This window comes from Symphalangus syndactylus, chromosome 7 (genome assembly GCF_028878055.3).
Source record: "Symphalangus syndactylus isolate Jambi chromosome 7, NHGRI_mSymSyn1-v2.1_pri, whole genome shotgun sequence".
In the NCBI taxonomy this organism is placed as follows: Eukaryota; Metazoa; Chordata; class Mammalia; order Primates; family Hylobatidae; genus Symphalangus; species Symphalangus syndactylus.
Window position 1 is genome coordinate 50,751,882 of NC_072429.2, and position 21,748 is coordinate 50,773,629.

The 21,748-nt window shown below is 43.2% G+C and overlaps 1 protein-coding gene across 4 annotated transcripts in view; it reads left to right on the plus strand.

Annotated features, from left to right (window-relative positions):
* The window catches only part of TRPC7 (transient receptor potential cation channel subfamily C member 7), a 191,095-nt gene extending 169,603 nt beyond the window's left edge, over positions 1 to 21,492 (plus strand). For all 4 annotated transcript variants that reach the window (XM_055286156.2, XM_055286157.2, XM_055286158.2 and 1 more), the window contains 5 exons: positions 1,072 to 1,267; positions 6,366 to 6,587; positions 7,264 to 7,344; positions 17,859 to 17,934; positions 20,528 to 21,492. In XM_055286156.2, the coding sequence (XP_055142131.1) occupies positions 1,072 to 1,267; positions 6,366 to 6,587; positions 7,264 to 7,344; positions 17,859 to 17,934; positions 20,528 to 20,697 (745 nt within the window). In that variant the 3' untranslated portion in view covers positions 20,698 to 21,492. The remainder of the gene's footprint in view (positions 1 to 1,071; positions 1,268 to 6,365; positions 6,588 to 7,263; positions 7,345 to 17,858; positions 17,935 to 20,527) is intronic.
* The last annotated feature ends 256 nt before the right edge of the window (positions 21,493 to 21,748 follow it).

A 21,748-nucleotide genomic window follows, 5' to 3' on the forward strand; every position in this document is an offset into this window, starting at 1 on the left:
ACTTAGTAGTCTCAAAAGGGCCAAAGAGCAGTGTCCTTAAAGCTGAGTCTAACCTGAACTGCCTTCAAGGCACGTGCAGCATCTAACCTAAGTGAGCCGTAAGGTGAGCTTTGGGCAGTCACCTGGTGATTTTGAACCATGTGGGCACACCAAAATCCCCACTCACATTCACAATAATTCAGCCCCAGTTTAGAAAGCTTAATACATGTGGCTAGCCTCAGCTCTGTAACAGGAGGTCATATGAGAGCCCGCCACAGAGCTGGTCATGAGGCTTAAGTGAGCTGCTCTTTGTCGAGTGCCTAGAAGTGTCAGACTCCAGGGATGCCATCTTCCCGTGTGGACACTGCCCACTTTCCAGGTATCTGCCATCACCCCCCTTCACGTGGGCTGTGGAGTCTGAGAAGAAATGGTTAGGGCTTCTGGGGCTCATAATGCACAAGAACAAACATTTACCCAGGGGTTTAATTTTAAATGTTTAAGTTAATTACAGTAAGAGAAAAGTGATACCATAGCCAGGAGTCCCAATAAATGGATTGAATAAAAAATAAAGAGTCTGCCATTTTTAATATTCTTTCAAAGTCTTCTTAGAAATCTGAATATCACATCATCTCAGAATGTAGCCACCACCAACCAGCCCAGCCCCACTCCAGGGTAACAACTGGGCACTCCAGGGTAAAGCCTGACCAATGGCAACTTTCATTTTAAAAGTTCAAGCTGGCCAGATGCAGTGGCTTACATCTGTCATCCCAGCACTTTGGGAGGCTAAGGTGGGATGATACCTTGAGCCCAGGAGTTCAAGACCAGCCTGGGCGACATAGTGGGATCCTATCTCTACAAAAAATAAAACAATTAGCCAGGTGTGGTGGTGCACAGCTGTAGTCCCACCTACTCAGGAGGCTGAGGCAGGAGAATTGCTTGAGTCCAGGAGGTCAGGGCCGGAGTGAGCCACGATTGAGCCACTGCACTCCAGCCTGGGCAACAGAGTGAGACCCTGTCTCAAAATAAATGAATGAATAAATAAAAGTTCAAGCTGATGCAAACTGCGTGAAAGGACTGTCTGTTTCTTTGCAGGGTTGAAGAAAGTTTTAAAACTTTGTTTTGGTCCATATTCGGCTTATCTGAAGTAATCTCAGTGGTGCTGAAATACGACCACAAATTCATCGAGAACATCGGCTACGTTCTCTACGGCGTTTATAACGTCACCATGGTGGTAGTGTTGCTCAACATGCTAATAGCCATGATCAACAACTCCTATCAGGAAATTGAGGTAAGGCCAGGTCACTGAAAATGCTTGCTCTTCCTCATCTAATTTACATTGCTGTTTTCAGCAATGAGGGGAATGATGTTAGAAGCCCATGTGTTGTTAAATGTGCAGCCAGAACAACAAATAACAGGCATTCTTCCTGGATTGCTTCTAGAAATAGAAGCAATCAAAGTCAGTCTGCCCCATGGCATGAGTCTTCTCTCTTTTCCACTTGTCTTCTCAGGACATCGTGCAGATGACCCATAGCAATCAATCAGAATGACTGTCTTTCAGCCCCCAGGCCCCTTTTGCCTCTCATGTGTTATTTATTAAATACCTACGGTATGCCAAATCTGCAGTAGGCACTGGTGATACCAAGATGACTAAGACACAGTTCCTGCCTAGAGAAACTCATAGTCCAGTGAGGAGATCATACAGGGTGATCAACAAATTCCAATGCTCTGGGGCCAGTGCAGCCAGGTTGTGGGGGGTGGTGTGGACAGAGACAGAGATTGACTATGGGGGAAGCTTCCAGACGTGATGCTGGAAGGCCATTTAAAATGAGAACAATTTTGCGTGACGTATAAAGGGGTTGAGAGAATGTATCAGGAGGCAATTTATCAAAATCTAAAAGGCATGAACCATAAGCTATTGATTGCAGTTTGTTTGGAACAGCAAGAAATTAAAAACAAACTAAATGAGCATTAATAGGAATCTAATTAAATAGACTATGATGCATCTGAAAAATGGGATGCTGTGCAACTCTATTTTAAGAAAGATAAATATGTTCTCTATATGCTGATGGGGAAAGACCTTCAAGTTACAGTGGTAGGAGATAAAAATCAAGTTCCAGAACAATGTATATAGTGGGCTCTCTCTTGTGTAAGAGAAAGAAAAGGGAATGTGATTCATTTGTGATTGTATAAGCAAATGAAAAGAACAAACCTCTGAAAGGTCCACAAGAAAGACACCACAGGGTGCCTGTTGAGAGGTGGGGATAGGGGGCATGGTGGGTGGAATTCCTTTCTCTTTATACTTTTTATCCTTTATAAATCGTGTTGTTGTTTTACCTACTATACGATTAAATAAATAAGCTAAAGTTAAAAAGCACTGACCTATTGACTCAACAATTCCAATTCTGGGAATAGATCCAATATCATTTTACATAGATGTTCGTTAAAGGAAAAACCTGGAAATAGTCCATCGATATGAGAATGTTTAAATAAACTGTGATATAGTCACACTTTAGAATAAGGTGTAGGATACTGTACATCCAGCATGAGAAAGACCGTTTTGTACTGACACGGGAAAATCCCTAACACATTATTAAGTGAAAAAATGCAAGTTGTAGAAAAATTTACATATAGGGGAATCTGATCTATGTAACAATACAAATGCAAACATAGAGAGGAACTCCAAGGAGGCTACAGGGCTTTTGACCGGGCGTCCTCTGGGGGAGGGAATGAAAGGAGAGAGAAGATCTGAAATGGGACTTTCACATTTCCTGGTGCACCTCTGTCCTTAAATTATAAGAAACAATTGTTTATATACTTCCTATATAGAAAAAAGTAAAGATCCCTGTGTATTAACTTGCTAGGGCTTTCCTAAAAGATACCACAGACTGTGTGGCTTAAACATTAGAAGTTTCTTCCCTCACAGTTCTAGAGGCCGCAAGTCCAAGATCAACATCAGCAGGGATGGCTCCTTCTGAGCCTCTCTGCTTGGCTTGCAGATGTCCACCTTCTTGCTGTGTCCTCACACAGCCTTGCCACCAGTCCAGGAAGATCGGGGCCCCATCTGCATGACCTCATTTAACTTCAGTCACCTTTTAAAGGCTCCATCTCCAAATACAGTCACCTTCTAACTTGCTGGGGGTTAGGGCTTCTACATAGGAATTTAAGGGGGACACAATTCAGTCTATGATACCCTCCCCAAAAAAGAGTACTCTATACAGTAGGGAGCACATGTACCCAGGCAGGGAGGGGTGAAGCAGTGTGGTATGCTCAGTGCTGCAAGAGCGTAGATTGAGCGAGGAGAAAAGGCAAGAGGTGAGGGGAAGAGGTGAGCCTGGCCATGAAGCCTCAGCTGCTGCCCTCCAGAAAAATACAGCACATCGTGGAGGGACAAACAACACATAAAGCATTTTACATACTTAATCACCAGTGTGGATAATGAGCTCTTGTCCACTAGTCCTTCCTGCCCTTCTGGGCCTCAGTTTCCCCATGTGTAAGAGAAAACCAGATGGTGCCTGGAAGAGCTGCAGGTCTCTGCACCACTCCCCCCGGCAATCTGCCATATCCTAACAGGCATGTAATGCTTTGGTTGAAATGACAGTAGCATGGGAAGCCTTGCAGTTGGCTGTGAGGGATGCCCACTAGCTGAGGGCAGGAGCAGGCAAGCCCACGGCATGTGATATCAAGTTATCCCACCATGGAAAGGGGCCGAGACATGCAGAGAGTGTATTACAGCCCCACACCTCCCTCTGGGCTCTGGACTTCTGGGGCAGGTGAGGGCACATGTTCTCGCCTGTCTTACTGGACCATGGAAGATACTACTGGAAAATGCCAGGTGTTCATGATCACACGTAGTTTCGATGATGCAAGTATTTGTAAACCCTTCCATGAGAACACTGATTTATTGGCTCAGTAGATCTTAAGCCCCTGCTGTCCAAATCCACAACTCACCTGCGCCTGCCTCTCCATTCAACTCCCCCCACCCCAGCCCCCTGCCTCTGCAGGCAGCACAGGCTTCTCCAGCAGAGAGCTCCGCCCTGCTCCATTCTGCTCATCCGGCCTCCCCAGCAGCCGCCACTGCACGGCACCCTGCCTGCCTGCGTCTTCACCCCTCTCTTGCTACCTAATCCTTCCTGTCAGCATTTAAATAAGTCACTTGATCTTAAAAAAAAAAAAAAAAAAAAAAAAAAACTATAAAAAATCCTCCCTCTAGCTTACTTTCCAGCTCCCAACCTCTTTCTCCCCTGCTCCTTACTGCCAGCATCCTCGAGTTATTTACACTTCTCGCTGTCTCTTCCACAAGTTAATTCTTACAAATTTTCTACCCCCCACCCCACCCACTCTTGACCTTGTTGAGAACTGCTCACTCCTCGGATCTGAGCCCAAACACCAGCCAGCCTTCCCTGACCCCCAGACTGGGTCAGTGGCCTCAGCACCTAGACCCTCCTCCAGCTCTGGGTACAACAATAAGTAAAAGACTAACTAACTAGCTGTTGAATAGCTGATTATAACCCTGTACTCTTGTGGGCCTCTCCTGGGCCCTTGCTGGGTTCACGTCGTTGGCCAGACTGTGTGTTCCACCACGGCATGGATCGTAACGCCCAGGGCCTCCCTAGCACATGCCAAGTGCATAGCAGGTGCTCCATCAATGCTAAGTGACTGAAGGTTGACTACTAGGCCTATGCTAGGCTATGGAGATGAAAATCACATTTATTGAGGGCTTACTAAGTGTCTGGCACTGTTCAGTGTCATCTATGCATATTAACTCCTTTAATTCTGACAGCCTATTCGATAGGTGTTGCTATGCTTATGTTACAGATGAGGAAACTAAGGTCCAGAGTGGTCCATCACCTGCCATGGTTGCATAGCTAGTAAGGAGCAGAGCCCGGATTTAAACCCACATAGGCTGCAGAACCCATGTGCTTTGCATTATACCACACTTCCTCTCAGGACAGGTGTCCCTGTTACATCTCTCTTGTACAGCGAGACCAGGAGTGAGCCCTGCCCTCACAAAGCTTCCAACCTAAAAATCCTTATAGGATGTCCCCAAGTAGACCAGGCCCAGTGTCAATCCTCAACAAAAGCAAAGTGGTCAAGCCTGCTGATTATAACCCTGTATTCTTGTGGTATATCCCAGCAGCCTCTCCTGGGCCCTTGCTGGGTTCACAGCCCCTCAGAGTGTAGTCACTGCCTATAGAAAGAGGAACCCACTGCTCAGGGAGCACACACGCACTACCGACCTCAGGGCTATGTGAGGGAAGCAGTTTATCTCTATAAGCTCAAGACACCCGCCTAAAGTTACACAGCTAATAAGGGGTTTTGAGCCCAGGTCCATCTGTTTACAAACCTCATGCCTCTTTCCTGGTCTCAAACTGCCCTTCTAGGACAGAAGTTCGAGGAACCTGTCTAGACAAAATACACCTGCTACTCTCAGGGGACCACTTAGCATTCTGGCATTGACACAACATCAGAAAGAACAGAACCTGGGTTTAAGTCTAACCCCACTACCCCAGAAGAGAACACAGCTGGATCACCTCCTACAAACTACACTCAGGCTTTGCTCCCCTTGAATTACATATGTGAGATCTATAAACATCCTCCCTGGCAGCACTCTGACTGATAAGAAATATACTGTCTAATAAATATACTGTGCTGTCCAATGTGGTAGCCACTAACCACAAATGCCTATCAAACACTTAAAATGTGGCTGGTCCAAATAGATGTGCTGTAAGGATAAAAGTCACACTGGAGTTTGAAGACTTAGTATGAAAACAATACGGTAAGCTATCTTAATATTGTTTTATAATGCTTACATGTTGAAATGATATTTTTGATCTACTGCATTAAATATATTACTAAAATTAATTTCACCTGTTCAATTTTACTTTTAAGAATGGGGCTAGTAGAAAATTGAAACTTACCCACGTGGCTCATCTTTTTGGTTCACAATAGATTGCTAGTGAGCAGCACTTCTTTAGAGATTAATAAATACAATAATGCTGTGGTGGCTGGTGAATCAGCTAGCAGAGCTGTAAAAATTAATGAATAACAAGATTAAGTGGCAGTGAGAAAAGTTCTTTGGTTAGCTGCAAGTGGAGAATGTTGGTAAAAATACCCAGTGGAGAGTAGGGGCGGTTCATATGAACTGGTCGAGGCTTTTCAGCCATGAGTCCGGAGAAGACAGGAGGAAAGTGACCATTGTGCATGGTTTTAGTGAGAGTAAACTCCCCTTCTCTGTGCCATCTGTAGAAACCCTGCACAAGAGCCCTGCTTAGAAGTCTGCTTTCCGAATGTGTAGGCTGTGTCTCTGCTCCTCAGAGACAGAGACATGGGCTCCGTTGTTAAATCGTGGCCTTTGAGGGTGTGTTGTTGTTTCCCTTGTTCCACAGGAGGATGCAGATGTGGAATGGAAATTCGCCCGAGCAAAACTCTGGCTGTCTTACTTTGATGAAGGAAGAACTCTACCTGCTCCTTTTAATCTAGTGCCAAGTCCTAAATCATTTTATTATCTCATAATGAGAATCAAGATGTGCCTCATAAAACTCTGCAAATCTAAGGCCAAAAGCTGTGAAAATGACCTTGAAATGGGCATGCTGAATTCCAAATTCAAGGTAGGTAGCATGTGGTTTATGAGGCTGGAGAAGGCAGCAGGAGGGGGCGGGCGAGTCGAGTGTGTTTGAGTCATATGGCTGCCCTCCCCCATCCCATGCAAGGGGAGCCAGGAGCTGGGAGGGCTGGTACTCTGTAGAGTCTACCTGGACACATCTGAAAGCTCCAACACCAGCAGAGGCTACTGTGATACCCTCCTTTCTCCTTGCAACCCCTTGGAGAGGTGCCCTGCTGGGGACGTAGTAAGCTGCCTGGCTAAGCCGTGACCCCAGTGAAGGGAACCCCCTAGTGGCCTTGGAAATGGAACAGCTTTTCTCAGAAAGTATCTGGAAAATGATCTCTGAGAAAAAGGTTTCCTTCCCACTGTCTGGCTTTCCTGGGGATTCTCAGTGTTTATTAGTATGTTAAAACCCCTGGAGAAAAGACATCCATCTAACCTTAATTCAGTGCTTTCCAACCAAGTTGATGAAACAATATTCTGTAACCCTTATTAACATCCTACAGAGCGAAAGGTCCTAGGAACAATGTTCTAGGAAGCCAAGTAGCACCAGGTAAATCAGCTTTCAAAAGCTGCCTCACTGAGACAGCCCCATATGTGGATACTGTTCAAGTCCTACGAGATATGTAGGGATGCATGTATGTTTTTGTTTGTGATGTGTGTGGGTTTGTTTTATCCAGAAGACTCGCTACCAGGCTGGCATGAGGAATTCTGAAAATCCGACAGCAAATAACACTTTCAGCAAGCCCACCAGATACCAGGTAACCAGCCCTTTCCCAAGCCCAAGCATGGGCAGAAGTAGACTCCACTAAGACACAGATTTAGTCCCATGGCTGTGTCATCCCCCGAGAACACAGCTTCATTCCTTCCTTTATTGTACAAATATTTATTGAGTACTTACTATATGTCAGGCACTGTGCTACTTCCTGAGGATACAGATACAGATGTGGTTCCTCCCTCAGTGGCACCTCCAGTCTAGTGACGATGGACAATAAACAAGTCAACACACAGATAAGTGTATGCCCTCAAACTGGTAACAGTGACAAAAAGAAAACAGGAGGACTCAAAAACAGAGAAAAGTAGGGAGCTTCTGCTTAGATATGGTTTTCAGAGAGGACATCTTCAAGGAGAGAACAGTCAGCCAAGACCACTCGGATGCATGAGGCAGCCATATATGGCCTTCCGGGCAGAGAAGAGAAGGGTGGCAGGTCCAGGGCAGCTGGGCCCTGTGGAAGCAGAGAATGGAGGGAGGTGAGGTCAGAGGGCCAGATCACTGTCAGGATGGGGGAGAGGGTAACTTTGCCCAGGAGGGGAGATGATGAAATTGTATTCGTGCTTTAAGAAAACCACCTAACTGCTATAATGAGAGGAGACAGGCGGGGACAAGAGTAAAAGCAGGGATACCAGTGAGGAGGATGTGACAGTCATTCAGGTACAAGGCATGGTTGCTTGGATTGGGGTATGAGCAGGGTGATGGAGAAAAGCAGACAGATGCAATACATTTTCTGGATGTATAGCTGCTGGGCACATATGGGGAGGGCGAGGCACACCCAGCATGGCTCCCAGGTTTCTGTCTTAAGCAGTCAAGTAGATACAGGTGTCTTCAGACTTGGACTGCCAGCCTGCCAAGTCTGTTGTCAGAAAAATTAGAAAAAGAACTTTTATGCTTCCAATCCTTGCATTGCTTTTGGAAATGAATGCCAGATCTCTGTATCCGTTTGGATCAGCCCATGCACCAGTGATTAACAACAGCTACAGATGATCGATTATGAAAGGGCAGGCCACTCCTTTCCTGTCTTCCACTTCTCGATGATCAGCAGTTTCACCTATGCTGATCATTTCTTATTAGATGTAAATTTTAAGCTGTTCTGAGCATTCCTTTGGGTGGAGGTGATGTGCCTCTGGTGCCACCTTCCCACAGGGAGCAATTACAGACTTAGATCTTTTAGAACAGGTCTCTAATTGAATCTCTCCAACCATATTTCAGAAGCCAGCTGTGCAGTTAGGAGAATTTAATTGCACAATTAAGAAATGGCTCATCCCTCAAAGAGCTTATAGTTCTATCAGATGACAGGCGAAAAATTAGCAATGGGCAAATCTTGTGTTTAATCGCGCACAAAATTGGGACTGACTGGTTTGATCTGCTTTGAGCTATTTTACAGACCAAAGCCTTTGGTCAGTGAAAGGATTTTTATTTCTCAGCTTTTCAGAGAGAAGTGTAGATTATCTGCGTCACAGAAAAGATAGATACCCAATGGGTTAGGGCCAAATCTCTCCTAGGTTTTGAGCAGAATCAGCTCCTGAGATAAAGGAAGATCAATTCTGTGTGAATGTCCCATTCCAGAATGATTCCTTTCTGAAGGAGACCATTTTCTTTTCTTTATTTTTTTACTTTATTTATTTGTTTATTTATTTATTTATTTATTTTAGACAGAGTTTCACTCTTGTTGCCCAGACTGGAGTGCAATGGTGCGATCTTGGCTCGCTGCAACCTCCACCTCCCTGGTTCAAGTGATTCTCTTGCCTCAGCCTCCCGAGTAGCTGGGATTACAGGCATGCGCCACCATGCCTGGCTAATTTTGTATTTTTAGTAGAGATAGGGTTTCACCATGTTGGTCAGGCTGGTCTCAAACTCCAGACCTCAGGTGATCCACCCACCTTGGCCTCCCAAAGTGCTGGGATTACAGGCATGAGCCACCGTGCCTAGCAGGAGACCATTTTCAAAAGCAGTCTCAGAGCAGTCCCAACTCTGTCTTCCATCCTCGTTGGTTGAGTCCTTACTGCCTTGAATCTCCCCAGGAACTTCCTGCTGTGATTACAGAGATTGGTCATCTACAGCTTCAGGCAACTGATGACCTTGGAAAGCTTTGCTCATTTTGTAATTTGTGACTCCACAGAAAAAGCCTGAGGTGACTTATTCAAATAGTTGTCACAGAAAAGAAGAAACAAAAAGCCAGCCAGTAGGCATCAGAAGAAAGGGGCTGAGGAAAAGCAGTCTTTGCACATTGGCTCTTGGCTCCACCCTGCTAGGCTGTGTGGCATCGTCCTGAGTCATCTTCTGCTCACAATTGGAGTAAACCCTGAGATGTCACCAAAAGATACCTGGATGCAGGCTGGACACTAGCTCAGGTGCACTCTCCCATATTCCTTGGAGATGGGCACTGTCTTCAACCCCATGTAACAGATGAGGGAATTGAGGCTCAGTGGCCAAGGCCACACAAGTGACTGAACTGAGATCTCTCTGACTCAGAGGGCCCCCCTCTCTCACCACGTCATGCTGCCTGGACACCTGCCTATTATTTATCTTCATAGTTTTGCACCAGCACCCTCCTCAGAACCTATCTTGCCTGTGTTTGACAGTCACCAGGAAGAGACCTATCTGAGCCTTCCAAGCACATAGTGAGGAGGCAAGGAGCAGGAGAAGGCACTGAGGCACTTTTGCTATCAACAGCAGCAAGGACAATTTGAGTGGGGATCTGAGTATGGTTCCTCTCTTTCCTTGGGCCCACCAGTGGCCTTCCAAGTAGCATTGCTTTCCTCCTACAGCAGCTTCCAAATGTGCAGAGAACATGAGCAGCCCAATTCACCCCCTCCTTCTTACAATCCAGGCCCTAGGCAGAGCTGCTGTCACTGAGCACATATTCCATCAGCCTCTCATATGTTGTGGCTCTGAGAAATCACTTAGTGTTCCCAAGAAGATAAAAGCACCATCATTCACACACATTTAATTACTAAGTTTGCTGCTTTTTTGTCTCTTCATTCGATTTCTCGACTGTTAGCATTTCAGGGGTTCATTCAGCTGTTTGTCAGTCCTTCTGCTTTTGTGGTCTTTGTTGTAAGGGAAGACAGCTCCTTCAGACTTCAGAGGCTTTCTGTGTTTTTTTTTCCCTTAGGCTCCAGGCTGTCTGAATTGTTATTTTTCATAAAACCATTTTTTCAATGTGTTTTCCAGTCTGGGCTCTGCAGACCTGAGACCAAACAATGGAACAAAACCATGATACTGGTGAGATGGCCAAAGTATACCTCCTCCCCAAGCTCCCTGTGATCTGTTCCAAGATCCAGCTTGTCAGTTTGTTGGGGCAGGAAGTATACAGACCCATATACTCACTCTGAGAGGCATATTTCTTCATGGTCAAAGTAAACAAGCGATATCCCAAATAAACGATAGAATCCAGGCACATCTATCATTCACATACACTCCAATCTTTATGCTGCAATCTGCTCCCCAAAACCCCATGGGGAGTTCACTTTTCCATCTTCTAAATGGCCTTTACTGAAGAGATCAAAGCAAAGAGGATGGACAACTTGCCAGTGCCTATTTCTTCTATTCTTGTGTCTGATAAACCTCAGTTTAATGAATGACTCGTCCTGTGATCCATTTTGTCCACTCTCTTCCAAATGTTCCTCAATTTCTGTTTTCCTAGGTGACCATATTTCTTCCCTCTGGATCCTACCTTGTTGGCCATCATCAGCGTACAGTATGTGTTCTCTTCCTTGCTTCCTTATCTATGTCCTCATCTGCGCTGGCTGCACAGGGAGAGTTGTCTCTCCCATAGAAAGATGTCCTGTGTTCCCCGTCACCACCAGCGGCCAGAGGCCATCTGGCCTCTTGTAGTCTGGGCTGGGTCTGGGCTGTAGGAACTGTGTGCCTTCCTCTCCGGACGTAGGGCTCTGCATGACAACTGCTCTTATCCATTGTGCATCTCATCTTCATCCTCTTGAGTATTCTTTGCCTGAGTGATAGCACTAAATATACTCATCTCCAGTACTTGCTAATGCATGGGGCAGGGCAGGGAGAGTTGCCACTACCAGGGACATAGTAACTTGGAGAAAGCTTATTATCTCCATGAAGTGAAAGAACTCTATGGAAGATAGCAAGGAGGTATCTCAAACTCATCACAAAACATACACACACACACACACACACACACAGACACATACACACACACACATTTCCCCCATATAGTGAAAGAAGGGAGGCTTTCTATGTCCATCTTTTCTATTAGGTTGGGGCAAATGTAATTGCAGTTTTTCCATTTTAATGAAATAGAATAGAAATAGATATCCTATCAGGGGAACCAGCCCCCAGTATTTCAACGTATGTTCTTTCTATTTTCCATAAGTGTCGGCCAGGTGAGAAATAAAGAGAAAGAGTTCAAAGAGAGGAATTTTACAGCTGGGCCTCCAGGGGTGACATCATATATTGTCAGGACCATGATGCCCACCTGATCCACAAAACCAGCAGGTTTTTACTGAGGATTTCAAAAGGGGAGGGAGTGCAAGAACAGGGAGTAGGTCACAAGATCACATGCTTCAAAGGAGAACAAAGATCATGTGCTTCTGAGGCCAATAAAGATCACAAGGCAAAGGGCAAAGCAAAGATCACAAGGCAAAGGGCAAATCAAAAACTCCTGATAAGGGTCTATGTTCAGCTGTGCATGTATTGTCTTATACAGGAATGCATTCCTTTCCCAGGGTCTTAATTATTAATATTCCTTGCTAGGAAAAGAATTCAGCGATATCTTCCCTACTTGCATGTCCACTTATAGTCTCTCTGCAAAAAGAAAAATATGGCTCTATTCTGCCCGACCCTGCAGGCAGTCAGACCTTATGGTTGTCTTCCGTTGTTCCCTGAAAATCGCTGTTATTCTGTTCTTTTTCAAGGTGCACTGATTTCATATTGTTCAAACACACATTTTATAATAAATTTGTACAGTTAACGCAATCATCACAGTGGTCCTGAAGTGAGGTACATCCTCAGCTTACAAAGATAACAGGATTAAGAGATTAAAATAAAGACAGGTATAAGAAATTATTAAAGTATTATTAGGGAAGTGATAAATGTCCATGAAATCTTCACAATTTATGTTCCTCTGCCGCAGCTCCAGCCGGTCCCTCTGTTCAGGGTCCCTGACTTCCCACAACAATATTCTTTGTGCCATCCATGTTAAATAGAACTTTTGGCCATTTCTCCAACCATTTCAGGCTTTCTGGTGGCAAAACTGGCTTTTGCAGATACTAAGTTGTGCAGCATGCACATAACAGAAGGGAAGTTAGGTCTCTATGAGGACATGAAGTTTTTTTGGTTTTTGAGACAGAGTCTCACTCTGTCACCCAGGCTGCAGTGCAGTGGCACCATCTCGGCTCACTGCAACTTCTACCTCCCAGGTTTGAGCAATTCTCCTGCATCAGCCTGCCAAGTAGCTGGAACTACAGGCGTACATCAACATGCCTGGCTAAATTTTGTATTTTTAGCAGAGATGGGGTTTCTCCATGTTACCCAGGCTGGTCTCCAACTCCTGGCCTCAAGTGACCAACCCACCTCAGCATCCCAAAGTGCTAGGATTACAGGCATGAGCCACTGTGCCCAGCAGGACATGAAGTATTTAAGAACTGGCAGGCAGTCACACTGCTGTCCCTGAAGGTCCCTGTCACTCTGGGAAGTGCCCTGGAGGTGAGGAGGAAGGCTAAAATGTCCCTGCACATCCGCAGTGCTCATCTGATTCTGCTTCCACAAGAAGCCTTTATAATCCTAATGCACACTGAGAGCTTCAAAGTAAACCTTTGCTTTTCTACCCTCTGAGCCCTAGGTCTACAGAAACCCTGGCTCAGGTTGAGCATGCCAGTGCTCAAGAGTGGGCCATAAGCATTCCTGCCAGTGCCAGAGCAGAGACCCCCTTCTTCAAGGGATGACCATTGTATGATGTCACCCGGCCTCTGAAATCTAGTGAGGCTTCCCCCTGCATAAAATGACTCAGTACCCAGACATGGCCCAAACCCTCTTTGACTAATGGGAGCCAGTTTCCAACATCTCATTTCCTAAACCATCTTGAGCCTTTGTTTTGATGCTCAGATGAAGTCCCAGCCATGGTTTCCATGCTGGTTAAATCTCAGATCTGCCACTTTCCAGCTGTGTGACCTTGGAGAAGTTACATCAGTCTCTGAGCCTCAGTGTCCTCATCTGTAAATGGAGATGACAACTCCCATCTCACTGAGTTTCTTGGAGGAGTCAGTAAGATCACTTTTGTGAGAGGCTGACACAGTCCTGGTGTATGGAAGCACTCAATGCATTTGCTTCTTTTCATCTTCATCCTTTCACCCTTCCTCCTGAGGGGCTCTTCTGCATTGAGGGAGACTGTGAGCAGGATCTCACCTATCCCAGCCAAAAAGAGTTTGAGGGGCACATTTTCTATTACTAGTAAATATATGCTATGGATTGTTCTTAAATACAAAATGTGCACACCAAACAGGAAGGGCTGTAATTCCGGCTGCACCTATGAAAGGATTTTCCTCAACGCCATTTGACTGCCAATCTCTGGCTTCTCATTTTACATGAGAAACAGTAAAGCTCTTTAATTGATGGATCCAGAAACTGAAGAACCCTTAATTTCTGAGGTTTGCCTTGAAAAGGCAACCAGCTTTAACTAGGTCCCTTTAATTTTGTGTCAGCCTGAAAGTTTGCAGTGGAAGAACACTTATGAATTTGTTATTCAGTAAGAATGACAGATACCTAGGTGTCTGTTTTTTTATATTTTTTTCATGAGAACTAGTTTAGGATAAAGTTTTTGTCTTGTTTTGTTTTTCCAACTCAAAGTGAAAGCAGCATTATTGAGTCTCATGGAAAGGGATATATATATTTTGTATATATATTTTATATAATCTCAAAAAATATATATTTTTATATAATATTATATATTATATGTAATATATATCTCTTATGTAATATATTATATATAATTATATATAATATATATTACATTATATATAATATAGTATATTATATATTATATAATATATAATATATAAAATATAATATATTTTATAATATAGTATATTTATATATAGTATATATATAGTATATATGGTATATATATAGTATATATGGTATATATATAGTATATATGGTGTATATATAGTATATATGGTGTATATATAGTATATATAGTATATATGGTATATATATAGTATATATAGTATATATATAGTATATATGGTATATATATAGTATATATAGTATATATATAGTATATATGGTATATATATAGTATATATAGTATATATATAGTATATATGGTATATATAGTATATATATACTATATAGTATATATATAGTATATATATACTATATAGTATATATATAGTATATTATATATAATATATAGTATATATATAGTATATTATATATAATATATTACATATATACTATATAGTATATTATACATATATACATAATATACTATAATATACTATATATACATATATACATATATACATAATATACTATGTAGTATATTATGTAATATATTATATATAATATACTATATATACTATATATAAATATACTATATTATAAAATATATTATATTTTATATATTATATATTATAATATATAATATATAATATACTATATTATATATAATGTAATATATATTATATATAATTATATATAATATATTACATAAGAGATATATATTACATATAATATATAATATTATCTAAAAATATATATTTTTTGAGATTATATAAAATATATATACAAAAATATAATATAATATTACATAATATAGTATATTATATATAATATATTTTATAATATACTATATTATATAGAATATATTATATTATATTACATATAGTATATTATAAAATATATTATACATAATATACTATATATACTATATATAAATATACTATATTATAAAATATATTATATTTTATATATTATATATTATATTATTAGATAATACAAAAATATATATATTTTTATAATATTATATATTATAAAATTATATTTTATATAATATTATATATTATATATTATATTATATATTATAAAATTATATTTTATATAATATTATATATTATATATATTATATATTATAAAATTATATTTTATATATTATATATTATATATATTATATATTATAAAATTATATTTTATATAATATTATATATTATAAAATTATATTTTATATAATATTATATATTATAAAATTATATTTTATATAATATTATATATTATATATATTTATAATCTTATATATTATAAAATATTATTTTATATAATCTTATATATTATAAAATATTATTTTATATAATATTATATATAATATGTATCTCTTATGGAATATATTATATATAATTATATATTATATATTACATTATATATAATTATATATAATATATATTACATTATATATAATTATATATTATATATTACATTATATATAATATATTATATATTATATAACATATATAATATATAAAACATATATTTTATAATATAGTATATTATATATTATATATAATATATAATATACTATATTTTATAATATAGTATATTATATATTATATAACATAATATATAATATATAAAATATAATATATTTTATAATATAGTATATATAATATAGTATATTATATATATACTATATTATAAAATATATTATATTTTATATTTTATATATTATATTATTATTATATATAATATAATAATATATTATATATATATATTTTTTTTTTTTTTGAGATGGAGTCTCACTCTGTTGCCCAAGCTGGAGTGCAGTGGCATGATCTCGGCTCACTGCAACCTCTGCCTCCCTGGTTCAAGCAATTCTCCCTGCCTCAGCCTCATGAGTAGCTGGGATTACAGGCGCATGCCCCCATGCCCAGCTAATTTTTGTATTTTTAGCAGAGATGGGGTTTCGCCATGTTAGCCAGGCTGGTCTTGAACTCCTGACCTCAGGTTATCCGCCCACCTCAGCCTTCCAAAGTGCTGAGATTATGGGCGTGAGCCATTGCGCCTGGCTTGAAAGGGATATATTTTTATAACTTAGATAACTTACTTTATTGACTATGTCCATGAGAAATTCAGTGCTGCAGTTTAACCACTAGTAGGATAAGACCCAGGCTTCTCTGAGAAGGAGCAGCAGGAAGGCAACTGCCAATTAACTCTTCAGCCTGAAATTAGATCACGACTCAAACCACAGAGTCAGTTGGCCCATGAACCCGAGGGCTGAGGAGGGGCAGCGCTGGTCTGAATGAGCCAAACCCAGTGTTATCCTAGAGAGCCTTTCGGGTTCAGGTGAAGTCTTAGAATAACAGACCAGGAAGCATCTCTGTGGCAAGCTCTTCACGGTTAAAGGGATGGAAAGAACCATAATTGATGATAATGAGTAAATCCTCCAGCTCTTTGCATCCAGTTCACTTACTTTTTATTTGCAAGATGCTTTTCCTCAGCCTGTGTAGCAAAGCTAGGAACAGAATCAGGTCCCTACAAGTCTCTTCAAACTGGAAAATGCTGCCTCTGTCCTCTTGGTCCTCAGGTGTGAGCAGGTGAGAAGGCCACAGGAAGGGAGGACCAAGGAGCAGGGAAATCCCTTCCTCTCTTCCACACTGCTCATCTCTTCGAAGATTCAGAAGTCTCGGCTACCCGAGTATTTTTAAATCCTGTGATTTCGCAGGAACCCTGGACCAACTAGCTGGCAAAATCCAAAGTTCATCTCCTGCAGCCTTTCCTACACTTGGCTCTATTCTTGGTGTCTCTTAAGTGTTTATTCATGCCTCGCCTGCTTAACAAATTCAGTATCTGCATAATAAATGGAACTTGAGGGCCAAATCCTTCTCCAGTGTGACTCCGGCAGTACAGTGTCAGGCCTGTGGGAAGTGGTATCTCTGTAAAACCTCAGAGGCCCGGCTGTGTCTGCTTCTGCTTCTGGTAGGAATTTTCCAAGGTACAGTGGACTTGTCCTCCAAGCCTGGTCCTGACTTCTGTACACAGCAGATCTCCTCATGAAGGGCACACTGCTCACTGTGACCTCTGAGGGAGGCAGCTCCACCCAGGCAGGCCTGCTAAGTCTTCCCCAGCCCTCCATCCTTGAAACAGAACTGAGGTCCAGGAAAGACGACATAACTGAGCAGGGCAGAGCCAGGCCAAGACCCCTGGAGCAGAGATGTGGATCCAGGATTTCCGCCACTCCCCACTCCACCCTTTCTCTCTGTCTCTCTCTCTGCTTGGCTCAGCTTCCTGCCATTGAGAAGTATCCCTGTTACATCCCGGGTTCAGGTGGACATTGCAACCTGCGGGAGAGGTGAAGCAGAGACTGGCCAGGTACCCGCACTGTGCAGGGCACCCCTCCAGAGTGAGGCGCCAGGCATGGGAGGGTCGCCATGGTTGCTGAGGCTCTTCAAGGGAGGGAGGGGTCCTGCTACACCATGCAGGCTGCCTCTGCATTAGGTCAGCCCTGTCTGATCCCCTCCTTGCTTGGTATTTCAGAAAATCATGAAGCGGCTCATAAAAAGATACGTCCTGAAAGCCCAGGTGGACAGAGAAAATGACGAAGTCAATGAAGGTAAGTGACTGGGTTTCCACCCACGTGGTGATTTAAAACAACATAGGTTCTGTGGGTCTCACTGGGCTACGGCCACGGTGTTGTCAGGGCACTGTGCTCCTTTCCAGAGGCTCCAGGGAGGCTCGGTCTCCTTGCTCATTCAGCTGTCGGCAGAGTGCATTTCCATGGGGCTGCAGGCCTGTCCCCATTTCCTTGCTGGCTGCAGCTGGGCTGCCCTGAGCTCCAGCACTTGGTCTGTGCATACAGCCACACCACCTCAGAGCTGGCAGCAGGCATCAGGCACCCTCATGCTCCATTTGCCCTGCCTCATCTTCCATTGTCCCATCTCTGACCCCACTCTTCTGCCTTCCTTCTCCACCTTTTTTTTTTTTTTTTTGAGATGGAGTCTCGCTCTGTCACCCAGGCTGGAGTGCAATGGCACAATCTTGGCCCACTGCAACCTCCACCTCCTAGGTTCAAGCGATTCTCCTGCCTCAGCCTCCGGAGTAGCTGGGATCACAGGTGCGTGCCACCATGCCCAGCTAATTGTTGTATTTTTTTTTTAGTAGAGATGGGGTTTTACCATGTTGGTCAGGCTGGTCTCAAACTCCCGACCTCGTGATCTGCCCATTTCGGCCTCCCAAAGTGTTGGGATTACAGGCATGAGCCACTGCGCCCGGCCCCTCCTCCACTTTTAAGGACTCATGTGATTGAATTGGTTCCACCAGCACAATCCAGAATAATTTCCTTCTGTTAAGGGCAGCTGATCAGCAACCTGAATTCTATTTGCCACCTCAGTTCCCCTTTGAGGGGAAACATGACTACCCACAGGCAGAACACCAGGGATCAGGACAGGGACATCTTGGGAGTAGGGGACATTCCTCTGCCTCCCACAGCAATGGCGGCCTTGAGCCAACCTCATGCCTCTTGAGTGCAGGATGGTTCAGAATTCCGATGCTGTACTTCATTCCGTGGTGCACGTCCACTGAGCAGATGCACACTGCATTTAGGGTCTGCTGTTGCTTGCTTCTAACTGGCCCTGTCCAGTCTCAGTGGGAGGTTCTCAGCATCTAACTGCCAGCCGTGTTTCTCAAAGTGTTCCCCACCTCAGAACTAGCTGTTAAAACTACAGATCCCAGACCCCACCCAGACCTAATGAATCAGCATCTCTGGAGTGGGGCCTGGGGATCTGCTTTTGGAAAACTGCACCAAGGGTCTCTGATGCACACTGAAGTTTATCAACTATATTATTTTTCACTGTTTGGGTTGTTTTCCAGTCTATTTTAAGCAGTTACTCCTAGATGAAAAGCAAATTACTTTACACCAGGTAATTAATGAGATACCTATGATAAATATTTGCCACCTAGAAACAGTCTCATCCATGATTGAAGTTTCTGTTCTCCTAGCTTGGGCCACAGGGAACTACAGAAAGAGCCTGGTCACTGGGTGACCCTCTGCTTCATCCTGGGGCATCCGGCATGCAGCTCGAAGTTCAGCCATGACTGAACTGCCCCTGAGCTGACATGGTTTAGGGGCTGACAACAGCCCACCTACCTACTTGTAGGTCTCAAACAAACAACGGCCAAGTGTCATGCCAGCCAGCCTTAAGTAGTATGTAACTGATTCATGTGAACATCATTGATCATAGAAGGTGGGGGTACCCAGGTGTCATGCCACCTAAATTACACCATGAAACAGGGGCTCAGTGAAGCATCTGGTAAAAACAGGGTGTATCCATTTGTCAAAATGGATCAAACTGTACCTTTAAGATCTCTGCCTTTTATGTACATAGACCATACCTGAAAAATAGACGAGTAATGTTTCCACAGACAGAGGACTCCAACGTGAGCCAAGTGCAGTATCTACAGTATCAGGAAAGATCCTTTTGACACCTGTTTGTGGTTAATAAGAAGATTTCCACAGCCTAGACCCATTGGACTTCTAACCACAAGGTTCACTGTGGAAATAAAAGTGAAAGTCCCTGCTAGGTTGTCCCTCGTTATGGAAGGAGGAGGCGGCAGGCAGTGTCGCAGCTCCTGTCAGCGAGGTGGTGCTGCTGCTTGTGTGGGCTGAGTGGACCCTGCTCAGGTGGCCAGCTCACTCCCAAGAGGCTGGTCAGCTCCGTGGCCACCATGGCTGCATCTGCTGTGCCGAGCCATTCTCTCCAGGCTCCTGGGAGTTTCTCTTCCCTACAAATAACAATGACAGAACAAAACATAGCATCATCAAAATCAATGCTCCAGTTAATGGGGTTGTTGTCCAGAGTCTTGAAATCTGCCTTTAGTGACTCTGAAACAAACTTTCTAACAAGTATTTTATGAAACAGGTGCTAGACACAATTCACAGCCCTGATCTTGACTCCTCCCTCAAACCCCTAAGGGAAAGGTTTTCCTGGAATGGGAGGAAAAGGGCTTTCTACAGATCGATGTGTCCTTCAGTGGTGGGGTAGCTGGGTGGTTCTGGGTTCAAATAGAGCCCCCCTTGCCTCACCTTCAACCTGGTGGGCCGGCCCAGGACCCGACATTCCACTGGAAGGATGCACATGCCCACGTGTGCATGGGACAAGCCCCCAGCTTCCACCTGCTCAGACTCAGCAAAATCTCTGTCCTTGCAGGCGAGCTGAAGGAAATCAAGCAAGACATCTCCAGCCTGCGCTACGAGCTTCTTGAGGAAAAATCTCAAGCTACTGGTGAGCTGGCAGACCTGATTCAACAACTCAGCGAGAAGTTTGGAAAGAACTTAAACAAAGACCACCTGAGGGTGAACAAGGGCAAAGACATTTAGCAGCCCACATCGGCATCTGTGACTTCTACCAGCATTCTAAGGCCAGGTTGGATGCCCTCGCCCCCATCCTTGGTGGGGAGGGGTCCCCGGCCCACTCCTCTAGGACACGAAGGGGATCTCCTGGCTCAGTCTCTTGCAGCATGACTGACATCTCCAGCCCGCTGGCCTGCCTAGACCCAGAACTGCTGTGAATCTAGGTGGTTGGGTAAGAAAAACTACCATGGGAGGAGGGGAGGAACAGCCCCCTGTCGAGTGTGAGACCTTTGGTCCAGCCACAGTGAAACCCATCCCTGTGGCCAGAGCAGGAAAAGGCCATCTTGGGTGCACACCTGTGCCCTCCCACTGCAGGTGGGACTGCAGCTCTGGCTATGTCCTGGGAAGACAAACACCTCAACCCACAAACTCCTTCTCACTCCCTCCCCGCCACCCCCCAACACATCCAAACAGAACCGGGAGGTGACCTGTGATCTATTCTTAAGTGCCAGATGAGAACACAGCCTAATAGCAAAATAGTTCTATTTGTTTATATATTAAAAAAAAGTTTAAAAATCCTAAATTGAAAACTGTACTGTAGGTAGCACTGTTTAGAAAACAACAACAAAATCCAAATGATGTATTTTTACCTTTATTAAGATTATCTTGTATTTACTATTTTTACCTAAAATGGAAAGAAATAAAATTACCTCATAATAACTTCTGTGGATACGCTGCCGGGGCCGCCCCACTCGCGGGCCCAGTCTGGAGGTGGCCTTGGGAACCTGTGGCCCAGGGATGCTCCGGGAGGAGAATGGGCCTGTGTGGTGGGGGTTGGGTGGGGACGAAGGCACCACCCTCCTTAGAGTCATGCAGCCAGGACCCCCAGAAGCTCCAGCCTCCACCTCCAAGCCCCTCCTCCTGTGCCCAGACCTAAGGTCAGGAAGGAGGTAAAGGAAATGCAGAAGAAGTGGAAAGTTTTCTCCCACCCCATTCTAGAACTTTCCTCCATGTGAAAGGAAGGGGAGGGGCAGGAATGAGGCCTCAAAGTGTCCCCCCACCAAGGAAGAGGCTAAGT